The sequence below is a fragment of the Lotus japonicus genome, chromosome 2 (genome assembly GCF_012489685.1).
Source record: "Lotus japonicus ecotype B-129 chromosome 2, LjGifu_v1.2".
In the NCBI taxonomy this organism is placed as follows: domain Eukaryota; kingdom Viridiplantae; phylum Streptophyta; class Magnoliopsida; order Fabales; family Fabaceae; genus Lotus; species Lotus japonicus.
In genome coordinates, this window is record NC_080042.1 from 87,547,175 (window position 1) to 87,559,653 (window position 12,479).

General features: G+C 39.1%; 2 protein-coding genes across 2 annotated transcripts; one reads left to right on the forward strand and one right to left on the reverse strand.

Moving 5' to 3' along the window:
- The first annotated feature begins 613 nt into the window (after positions 1-613).
- LOC130740601 (la-related protein 1C) lies at positions 614-4,820 on the forward strand. The gene is made up of 6 exons (XM_057593260.1): positions 614-1,185; positions 1,612-2,104; positions 2,178-2,340; positions 2,423-2,513; positions 3,422-3,493; positions 3,617-4,820. The coding sequence occupies exons 1-6, from the start codon at positions 805-807 to the stop codon at positions 3,911-3,913; spliced, it is 1,497 nt and encodes a 498-aa protein (XP_057449243.1). The 5' UTR covers positions 614-804; the 3' UTR covers positions 3,914-4,820.
- Positions 4,821-11,314: 6,494 nt separating this feature from the next.
- LOC130737198 (U-box domain-containing protein 40-like) lies at positions 11,315-11,956 on the reverse strand. Its single transcript, XM_057588955.1, has one exon. The coding sequence runs from the start codon at positions 11,954-11,956 to the stop codon at positions 11,315-11,317; it is 642 nt and encodes a 213-aa protein (XP_057444938.1).
- Between the last annotated feature and the right edge of the window lie 523 nt (positions 11,957-12,479).

Sequence of the window (12,479 nt, forward strand, 5' to 3'; positions counted from 1 at the left end):
AATAAAGAACACTTAAATTTATAATTCGAGACATAAAAAATGATATTTTTCTTGTTCTGAAAACTAGACATTTAATAGGAAAAAATAATACTATATACAAGTAAAAATTTCAAAAATAATGATTTAATTTTTATATACCAACTCAATAACCCAAACAAACCATCTGATCTTATTTGGAATTTATTGAAACTTTTTTGAAAATTCGAACAAACTAATTTAATTTAATTTATATCATCATAAATCCGAACCAACCAAACCCGCCAGCACACGTACCCAATTACATCCTATGAATGGACACAAAGCAAGCACCTTTTTCTCATGAAATTGAAGTAAATGATACTTGTTGGGATTATTATTAATTTAAAACAAGTAATGGATTTATGGTTGGAAAAGAAACTGTCCTGTTGAGGTTCAAAGTTTTGAATAATTGGACCATACCATATGTATATTTTAGGTAGATGACACACTAGAAATTAAAAAATCAGCATCAGTCATTCAGTGACAGTAAGTAACCAAAAAGTCCTGATGGAAAGAAAAGGGAAATAAACAAACACAAGGGCATATCCGTCAAATAAAAAATAAGAAAAAACCTGGTTCCTTCCACATCAATAACGCTTCCTTTTCTCCTACGCACACAAACAAAAACCAAACCTTCTTCTTCTTCTTCGTCTTCTCTCTGCGACGATTAGATCGCTCAATTTTTGGAAACCCTAATCTACTGCATTTCTCGACCTAGCACTCTCTGTGCGAATCGAATCTTCTCTGTTACCGTCGATCATCTCATCGACTGAGATATCAGCCCTAATGGCCATGACCGGTGACCATGATTCCTCCGATGACATCCAATCGCGCCGCACCGCGCGCATCCCCGTCGCTGCTTCGCCGTGGAACCAGGTTGTTCGCGGTGAATCGGAGCCTGTTGCTGCTGCTCCTTCCTCGCCTCCGCCGCCGGAAGCTTTCCCCTCTGACGCTGTGGATGATTCAGGCTCCGATAACGGCGGCCGGAACAATGGCGGCTCGGTTAACAGGCCTGCTTGGAATAGGCCATCCAATGGCGCGGGTTTGGAGGTTCAGCCTGTCATGGACGCGCAATCGTGGCCTGCGTTGTCGGAGGCTGCTAGAGCTAAGATGAAATCGGAGTCGTCGAAGGGTTTGTTGGATATAGCCTCTGTTCCCCAATCGCAGGTTTGGTTCCTTACCCATTCACTCTAGTATTTTAGTTGTTACAATACCTGCAAATTTATCTATTTCGATTCCAATCAGTTAGAGCTAATTGTATTGAACTATTGATAGCGATATCGAATTGATTCTTCATGTATTGTCAATGTTTTTTCTCTTCGAAGCTTGCGTTAACGGGTAGTAGTGGATTTTAGTATTTAAAATAGCCATGGATTTAAATCAATGGAAGATTATATACACATAGAGTCATGTTCTTCTCAAATTTGCCACAGTTTCGAAAATGCTATTTCGTTGGTTTTTAGTTCTGGAAAACGCATGATTTAGAAATGCATAATTTTATACTTTGCTGGCATGAAGGTTTTTTTGTATTTCTTTTTTCCAATATGTATATGTGCACATGGACATTGCTATTGTTTTGAGTGTCAATTGTAGGCTGCGGGAAGCATGCCTTCTTCCTCGTCACAAAGACAGGTCAGTGATAAAGCAAGCGTGAACAACAATACGGTGCCAACTCACCAGAAACCAATCAAGCATAACAGCTCAAATACATCTTCTTATGGTGGCCACCAACATCAGTCTGCGCCCCAAGTTTCAAATGCTGCAACAGGGTCTCACAACTCTTATCCGAAAGATCATACACATAGAAGTGGGTATGTGTCGAATGATCATCCGCAACAGCGTAACACATTTAGAAATCGCAACAATGGTCCACATCAGCGTGGAGATGGAGCTCACCATCATAACTACGGGAATAGGCGTGATCAGGACTGGAATACTCGAAGAAATTTTAATGGTAGAGACATCCATATGCCACCTAGAGTTGTTCCAAGATTTATGAGGCCACCTCCACCCCCACCTCCAAATTCTGCACCATTTATTCACCCACCACCAGTGCGGCCTTTTGGTGGCCACATTGGATTCCATGGTATGGTGTATTAATGTCTGGATGATCTCTTTCATGATATGAATATGCTCTGATGACTATTTTTCATTTTCAGAACTTGTACCTCCGGTGGTATTTGTTGCAGCTCCACCCCCACCCCCGGATTCACTGAGAGGTGTTCCTTTTGTGCCTCCAGTTCCACATCATGCAATGTTCTTTGCAGGTTCAGACCCTCAGCTGCATACTAAGATAGTAAACCAGATTGACTACTATTTTAGGTACTGTTTTTTATTTCTTCTGCTTTCTTGTCTTGAGCTGGTTTCGGAACTAAATGCAGACACCATCACTTGTCTATTGCAGTAATGAGAATTTAGTTAAAGACACATTCTTGCGGCAGAACATGGATGACCAGGGCTGGGTTCCAATAAAATTAATTGCAGGCTTCAAGAAAGTAAGTTGTTCATGGTATACCATATATGATTGTTTTTTAGTGTGTTTTAGAGACATGTTGCTCTTTTGTTTTTATAGTTATATCAATATATTTATACATTTTTAAATTATTTATTTTTCAACAATGATTAATCTATAGAAGGGTAATTTTGATCCTGCTCTCTTATGTTAAGTATATTAAAATTTAATGCATACTCATGCACGTTTGTAAAAATAACGTATTTTTTTATCAAATTCTTAAACATAACTACATTACATGTACGCTATAGAAACAAAAGCAGGATGAAAGAAGTCAGACCAAAACTTCAAAAATCTAGTGTGGAGGTTGAAGTTTTGGTCTTTTACTTTTTTTTTTCATTCTGCTTTTGTTTCTATAACGTACAATGATGTAGTTATGTTTAGAATTTGATAAGGAAGATAAAAAATGTTATTTTCACAAACGTTTTAACGAAGGGCATGCATATTCGTTGAATTTTAATGGATATAATTACTCTCATGCATGTGATATTATCATTGTTCACCAAGTGTGGACCAAAATAACCTTTTATGGTTTGTTATTTATGTTAATCAATGCATTTTGGTTGTCACTAAATGTCTTCTAGGCCTAACTTGATACATTGTACAGTCTAGTGTTTACATAAGTTTATCTCGCTGTACTTTTTAGAATCTTAATCATGACTGACACGGATAAAATGGAAATGGATGATGATTTAAGTCTCAATTTTGGAGTTCACGGGTAAAAAAGTATTCATCAATAAATCAGGTGTTGACTGTGGTGGAGTTCATGTATAGTAACAATTTTGAAATTGTGTGTTTCTTTTTTCAGTTCTTGAATTCCAATGTTTTTTTTTTTTGATTTGGGTTGTAGCATTATTTCCCTACCCATTGATGAATACTTTTTTCTGTCAGGTTATGCATTTGACTGACAATATCCAGCTTATATTGGATGCTGTTCAAACTTCATATGTTGTTGAAGTGCAGGTATTTCTTACTCTTGCATTGAAGATTTGAGTTTATAATTTGAAAAAAGTGATGGTTCTCATTTCGCTTGTTCTATTATTCTATTAAACTTGTTTTAAATTTCTTTATTTCTTTATTTCATAGGGTGACAAGATAAGGAGACGAAATGATTGGATGAGATGGATCATGCCTTCTCCTCAGTTTCCTAATGTTACAAGCCATGGTGTGTTGAATCATGACAAACTGGCTGAACAATTACACAACATTTCTCTGGAGACAACTAACTACGACATTCCAGGAAGACTAGGTGTTCTATCTGATAATTCTCAACATGGGCCTGTATTTGGGGATTTGAATAATCCAATGCAGCTCTCCACTAGCGAGAGTGCTGGTCAAGTTGGTTTTCATGGCTCAGATCACTCTATTTCTGCAAGAAATTAGAGCTGTAGATGTACTTCAGCACTGTATTTTGGGAGCTCTTAAAGAGGGACACGGGAAGCAGGTATATATAGATGATCATTTTTGCATATCACACAATGAGCACAAGGCATGTTTTGGATAACATGATTGATAAATGGGAGAAAATACCTATAAAACAGAATAGAACAAAAAGGTAAGTCCCCCCCTCCCAACCCCCCAAAAAAGGCAATTTTAATTTATGTTTTTTCTTTGGTTTTCGTGGAGCTAAGTGGCGCGACTATTGTGATTACTTGTTTTTATGGGATGGATATACTGTGCTTAATCTTTAGTGGGGGAGTGTTTACGTCAAAAGACGGGGGAATTTTGGCTTTGTTTCCCGACTGCCCCTCAGCTGCTTTTTAAAATCTGAGGTCAGCTTCCAACCATTATATTAGTTCATGGGTCTTGAATGTGTCTGATAGAGCTATCTGCTGCCACCGAGGGAAGATGGAATGTGGCTTTCTGCTACAAGAACTTGTCCTGCAACTGCTTTCATGAGTGATTGCATATGCACTTTTTATATCTCGTCTCTGTCATCTCTGGAATGACGTTGATATTAATAGATTTATTTTCATGTTTAAACTCACAAAAATTCATAAGCCATTAGTGGCCCCTGTGAAGTTCTTGAAAACTTAAGACTTTAACTATTCAGGTTATAGCTGTATAAGGTGGATATTATTTATCTATTTAGACTTGAAGTTGCATGGAACCTGAACCTAAGTTTATTATTTCATAAAACCTGGCCATCATTTCTTGCCTTCATGAAATAATCATTTTTGCTGTTTGATGTTGTGGGTGTAATAATCTGTTTTGCCAAATGTACTGGTAAATTGTATTGTACCTCTGATTTGTTTTACATTTCTTATCTTTAATATTTTATTTCTCATTATGAATGTTATTGTCCTATAAATGCTTATAAGAACTTGAGTAAAACTTTTGATATACAGTGTAAGCTTAGCAATCTTAAAATTCATGCAAAAATGACAAATATAGTTGACTAACATTTAAATAGAGTTTCAATCTCCCCTAACACTATCAACCCCAACTATATCTCTACACATCTGTGTAGTGGATGAATATTTTTACCACACTATAAAGTCTAAACAATCCTCTTTAGCTTTCTACATTCTACCAATTCTAGGTATGTAATAGAGCAAATCCCTTAGATTGTTCCAAGAATCTATGTCTGTCTTCTCCTTTCCCTACTACTCATAACAGAGAAGTTTCACCAAAGGGTCATCCAATTGTTGGACCACATGTTCTGGTAGAGCTCCATTTTTGCCATCCTTATGTTTCGACGTGATTGGTTTGATTGATTTGAATCTTTTTAGGCTAAACTTAGCACTAGTTTAAACTGAAAACTCTTCATGTTCCTGCCACTAACACCGTTGTCTTCTCACAATTGTCCATTCATAATAGGTGTCCTTTGAATTTTTTCTGTTGCCCGTAATTCCTATTGTTCAATTTAGCCATTCTCATCAACTGCACTTTAGAGCGCGAACCTTCTGTTTTTTATTGGTGATGTCCTTTTATGAAAAAGGACAAAACTTACAATATTAACTCAAGAGCCTCCATATTTTTCAAAAGGATTTTTTGTATTCGGACCTCTATTGAATTGTTTCTCCATATGCATTTTGATTTCTTCAATGTATTTTGAACTTGACAATAAATTCCAGCCCTGTGATCTATGATACAAGGTTTATTTCATATGCTTCCCACGAACCAACTTTTGGTTTTATTAACTTCGGTTGGTAGAATAGCTTAAGATGAATCTCCAAGTAAAACAATTTCCATCAGTTTTCGCAATTGTTTATTGATCTTTAATAACACATTCATGCTCGTGCAAGGCAACCACAATTCTTGTATTTTCAATTCTCATATTCTTCCCACGAACCAACTTTTGGTTTTATTAACTTCGGTTGGTAGAATAGCTTAAGATGAATCTCCAAGTAAAACAATTTCCACCAGTTTTCGCAATTGTTTATTGATCTTTAATAACACATTCATGCTCGTGCAAGGCAACCACAATTCTTGTATTTTCCCACTTATGTCCCCCATGTTACTCTCTTTGATTGTCATCCTTTCTTCCAACGCATTAGCCGTATCTATCATCTTTGTTACCTCTCAAATTCAGACCACCATCCGAATATGATAGGCCATACTACTGATAGGTTTTGAAACAAACAAATTATTGAACTTCACCAAAAGTACACATACACAAATATGGTAGATGAACTTCTCTACCAGCCTTAGAGTCAAGGGCCTTCTATGAGTGTCCTTACAAAAAATGAAACTGAATAAACACTATAAATTTAACTCATATCTTAACTTTTTTTCTTAGAGTAATTAAGTCACATTTTACATATAATTGCGGGTGCGTTTAACGGGCACCACCTAAACCACCTAATTAGGTGGTGTAAGCGTGCTCCAACAAAATGACCTAGTGCAATCAGTTTAGCTGGTTTTATTTGTTTTTTTCATATTTGCAAGAGTAGGCCTCGTACAAGGGTAGGCCTCGTAAATATCTCATATGTTAACCTATGAAAAAAACTAACACTGCACATGGGTCCCTTCTCTTATTTTATTTTTAAAATCATTTTTGGTTTTCTGAACAAAAGAAATTATTCATCATCAACCCACCACCATCCTCAATCTCGTCATCATCATCTTATTCTTCCTCTCTCCTATTACTCAACATTGAAAAAAGCCAACAATAGTTCGGAAAATAAAACCCAACACAACTCACAAAATAAATTATTGAAGCAGCTTGTAGTTTGTTCATAACTCCAGGGATCTCCATAGCATTAATTGTTGACCCATTCAAGAACATCACTTTGGGGAATTTTTTTTTTCCAGAAAGTCGCATACAAACTAGGAACAAATTTCTCATTTACTATCTTTATCATTTTTATAATTTATTCATCAAAACTCCAAATTGAACACAAAAACCAGATTCAAGTCATCACCCAGAAACCCATAATCCACCCCCAACCCAGCCACCACCATCAACAATCTTTCTCCACGCCAACCCCAACCTACCCACCACCAACACCCAAAAATTTATTCCACTTTATCAGAAAAAATAACAAAATAAGAAGGAACCACAGATCTGCAAAGAGAAATCTGCTATTTTTCTCTCCACTGTTACCCTTGTTAGGGTTTCACCATTTTAGATCTGATTCTTGTAGCTATGGCGGTGCGGCTCCGTTGCTGATGGGTTGGGGAGTTGGGGTTGCTTTCTTTCTTCTGGGTTCCAGTGAATGAATGATGGGGTTTGAAAAGAAAAAGAGAAGAAAGAAAGTTTTCCAGTGAATGAATGATGAGATTGAGTAAAAAAATTTCAGAAACATTTGAATGATGGGGTTTGAAAAGAAAAAGAGAAGAAAGAAAGTTTTCCAGTGAATGAATGATGAGATTGAGAAAAAAAATTCCATAAACATTTAAAAAGTGGGTTAAAAATACATTTTTTTCCCAAAGACCAAAGTCCCTATATTACTACTGTTACTGGAAGTTTCGGAGGAAGAGGAGATGATGACGGCGGCGCACGGCTTCGGAGAGGTTGCGGTGGTGGAGGTAGAGGGCGGTGGTTGTGGCTGTGGGAGGGAGGAGAAAATAGGGAGAATAGAGAGGAAGAAGAATGATGATAAACGGTTCAGGAACCTAGGAATTAATGCACAATTTTTTCCTTGTGTACAGTAGGGGACCCAAAATGTTATATTATAACTTCGGCGTACTACATTGCAATTTTTAATAAACCTATACTGACCAGTTAACAGTGCACAGTGAAACTCTACATCTCGTCCGTCGGATAGTTTATTAATATATCCAATGACTTTTTTTGTTGGAGCACGCGTACACCACCTAAACGGACCCTATAATTGCTATTAATATTTAAAAATGATGTTTGTTTGTTTCTTTCTTTACGCGTGTCAAATGGTAACTTTAGTATATATATGCAGTATCCATGAGTGCACTGCATGAACACATAACTTTAATATGAAGAATCTGAATGAACTTTTCAATTATACTCGCGCGAAAATGAGTAAGGATAGCAAGTGTCCACATTCCTTAACACTGGTAAAGTGGTAAGCGCCAACTGTTAGCATGGAAATGGATGTTAGAAACGTGGGGGCAAATTTGCATTGGAAACGAAAGTGAATGTGTCATTGCCAAGTGTTGCTCCATCAAATAAACCTTCAGGGATGGACCTTTTTTGCTCCAACTAAGTAGGGGTGTGAGGGTGTCCTATGTTAATATTCTGTTCATCCACGAAATAAATAAAGTATCCAAAGGTTACTTTCTGACCAATCGATTCCAATGGACAATGACACAACATGTAAACATATACTATTATATGTATAATATAGTATATACGCATTAATAAGACAAAACAAATAAAAATATTAAGTTTTTTTTTCTAAAACAAGACACAGTCTCTGATTGATACTAATTCTTTCTGCTTGATGAGTCTCCATCAATCAAACACTTGCGCTGGCATGCATCATTGAAACTTGAAAACTCACTCCTAGTCAGTCACTCTCTCTCTAAAGTAATTTCACAACTTTAATAAATTTGGTAATCGATCTCAAACCAAACTTTAGTAGAAAGGGAAATAAAATGTTGCACGGTATGGTTTGGATTTGGATGACACTACACTAGTAAAGAAGTAAAATAGCTATGGAGGGTGCATCTACCGTGTGAAACTGACACACGGTGCTTCAGTTTGACTTTACCTGGAATTGTAGGTTGCTTAAGTTAGTTGACCGGTAAAAAAAAAGCCAATAATTTCAGTTCAATCCCTCCTCCCTAGCCCAAACCCAGAAACTAACCTAAACCCAAACATCACAAGCCCAGAATTCCCAACCCACAAACCTAAAACTTTGCTCTACTCTCTCCCTCTCCACTTGCAAAACCACCGTTCTCCCTTGCAAAACCCCTTCGACACCGCTTATGACCGTCAATCTCCCTCGGCCCACCAGCATCACCACCAAGGATCCATCAAATCCATCGTACCTCCCTAACCACCACCAGATCTTTTCTCCCTGACCAGTTTCTGCATAATCCGTAGCCACAGTTCAGAAAAAAAAAGTGAATGAGGTTCATAAGAATTAAACCCAGATTTGAGTTTTCTCTCCTCAGATCTGGGTTTCTCTCAACAGATCTCCACCGGTTTGGGTTTCTCATCTCACCAGCGAAAAGCCTCCAGATCCGGTCTGTGCAGACATGCAAACAAGGCGGCATGTTTTCTGATGGTGGTGATTTGCGGTGAGACGATGGTGGTGGCGCCGGACTTGCAGAGGTGGACGACGACATCGCGGTAATGATCTTTGAGATATGTGGGCGACGGAACAAGGCCTTGGTTGCTTCGTTCAAGTGAGATGAGCTTCTGTAGTGGCGGTGGAAAAAGGTGGTTTTTTATGGTGATGGAGGGTTGTTCAAGTTTAGATCCAAGTTCCACATGCATCTCAGAATGGGAGGTGAGAAGATCCAGATCTGAGTTATAGGTTTTGATCCATAATGATATTTGTTGGTGGTGGTTAGGCTTCGGACCTCAAAGGAGAAATAAACAGAGGTTATGCGTTAAAGGTTGAATGAGGACGATGATGCTGATGAGGATGGTGATGGTGGAGATGATGAAGGTTGTGATGAAGACGTTGATGTTGAAGATATTGGGTGAAGATTAGGACCTAATTGCAAAATTTTCATACTTGCCACAATCTTCATAGCACCATTAACCGGTAATACACCCCAACCATTGGATCATTTTAACTCCTATCCAACGATCAGAAAAAAACTGAAGCACCGTGGGTCAGTTTCAAACTGACCCACGGTAGACGAAACCGCTATGGAGGGGTTGTTATTTAAAGAAGTTAGTGTGTTCACTTCATATGGAAAAGAATGGTGAAAATGGTAAGCTGGAGGAGAAGAAAACAAGAGAAAAAAGGGTACATGCAAATGTGCAATACAATGCAATGAAATGAAATACGTTCTGAGAGCAACTCCAACCCTTGGTTCCTTATCTGGTTTCTTAATACACTATTCAGCACTATTATGCACTATTCCTGTGGGCCCGTACTGCCACATCAGACTTAAGAAACTCCTAAGGAACTGAACCAGATTTTGCTCCAACCCATGGTTTCTTAAATTACTATTTGAAGGGTCCCACTCGTGTCCCACCATACAACATAAATTAATAATATTTATTTTCACACAATTTAGATTTAAAATTTAATACTAAATCAATTAAAAAATAATTTAATTAATATTTAAACGAATTTAATTTAAATTTAATTAATATTTAAGCTCAAAAAAATTAAAAAAAAAACCCAAACGGGCAGATAACCGGGTCCAGCCGGTCAAAACCGGTCTGGACCGGTCCCAAACGGTTGGATGACCGGGTTAGGATGACCGGCTAACCCGGTCATCCACTATAAATACTTCCTTATCACTCCCTCCCTCATAACCCTAGCTGTTTCCCCTTTCTTCTTCCTCTTCTCTTCTTTTCTTCTTCCTCTTCTCTTCTTCCTCACCGGCTCCTCACCGCCTCCTCACCACCACCTCACCGCCTCCTCACTGCCACCAAACCCTCCTCACCGCCACCAAACACCCACAACCTCAAACAAAACCCACCTCTCCGCCACCAAACACCCACAACCACAACCAAAACCACCTCACCGCCACTGACCCGCCACCAAACAACCTTCACCGCCACCAAACCCGCCTCACCGCCTCCTCATCGCCACCAAACACCCACCACCGCAACCAAAACTTACCCCAGCCGCCACCAAACCTTCAATCTGGACCCAAATCGCCCCTCAAGCACTGGATCAGAGACATGCAGGCCTTCTTCAAGCGCCACCCTCCGCCACCGCCACAAGATCGCCCCTCAAGCACATGCAGCCTTCTACAAGCTTATGTATTTTTTTTTTCATTTTTCTTTGTAAAAATTTATTTTTCTAAAGCCTTGTAATTAATTTCTAGGCTTAATTCCATTTTGGGCCCCTGATGTTTCAAAAATGAGCGATCGGGGCCCCTCGTGTTTAAACGTAACGGTCAGGCACCCCAACGTTTCAAAAACGTGCGTTCCAGGCCCTTCTGTTAAGTACCGTTAGTTTGACCAAACGGAACCCCTTTCATTAATTGACGTGGAATTTCTTTTTCATTTTAACATTATATTTTTTACCCAAACTCATTCCCCAAATCAGAAACACGATTCCCCTCCCCCAATTTTAACCTAATTGAAGAAAGGAAGATGAAGAAGAAGAGAAGGAGAGAAGAATAAGATCGAAGAGAAGGAGAAAGGAAGAAGCTCAAAGAGAAGGGGGGAAGAAGCGCGGAGAGTAAGAACCGAGGAAGAAGCTCGTTCGATTCAAATACGATTTCTTATTCTTCTGGGGTTGTTGCTGGTTCGAGTTCAGAGGAGGAAGGGGAAGAGTAGCAGCAACTGGGTTGCGTTGAGAATTGCAGTGGCGGGGTTGATGATGAAGTTGCGGTGGCTATGGATTCCTCGGAGCTCGTGTAGAGGTGGGTTGGTCGTAGAGGGACTTGAGTTTCTGCGCGGGTGAAGAGATTCACAGGTGGGTCTTTTGGTGGTGGCGGCTTGGAAGCCATTAGTGTGCGAACGAGGTTCTCTGTGGTGGCGGTGTTGGGTGCGGTGGTGGTTTGGGTTTGGCACCATTTGAGAATGGAGGATTTGAGGGCAAGGTTGGGAATGACGACGGAGAAATCAGGGGTGTTACCATCAGGAAGTTGAGGGGTGAAGTTGAGATCCTTGCAGGCTTGGACGGAGGCACGGTCGAAGGAGTGGCCGGAGGAGACGATGACAGGGTCTGCCATGATGGAACCTGAAATGGGGCAGAGGAACTCTTCTGGAGGGTTCTGGGTTTTGTTGTTGCTGTTGGGTTTTGAAGGGTTGATGCTGTGGAAGAAGAGCTTCTTCCACTTCAGCCTTGGGGTAGTGATTGGTTCTGGGAATTTTTCAGACTCTTTTGCTGCTTTTGGTGAACCCCATTTCTTGTGGACCATCCGCTTCACACTTTGCTAAATCTCCATGAAATGATTCAACTCAGTTAAATCTTGTTGGTTTTGCTGAAGAAGTTGTTCAGAGAGTTGAGGGTGAGGGGTGAAGATTCCATGGTTTGCTAAATTAGGATGAAATTAGGGTTAAAATTGGGGGGAATCGGGTTGGTGAATTGGGGGGGAATTTTTTGGTAAAAAATATAATGTTAAAATGAAAAAGAAATTCCACGTCACTGGCTCCGTTTGGTCAAACTAACGGTACTTAACAGAAGGGCCTGAAACGCACGTTTTTGAAACGTTGGGGTGCCTGACCGCTATGTTTAAACACGGGGGGCCCCAATCGCTCATTTTTAAAACATCAGGGGCCCAAAATGGAATTAAGCCTAATTTCTATTTTTATTGTTTGAATAAAATTGTAGGTAGTTCATGCAATCTGTTTCTACTATTTCTTCCCTCTGAAATCTGTTGGAAGTGAATGTGAGAGAAAGTATCATATTTTAATTAAGAAACTGATAAAGCAGAGTTGCTT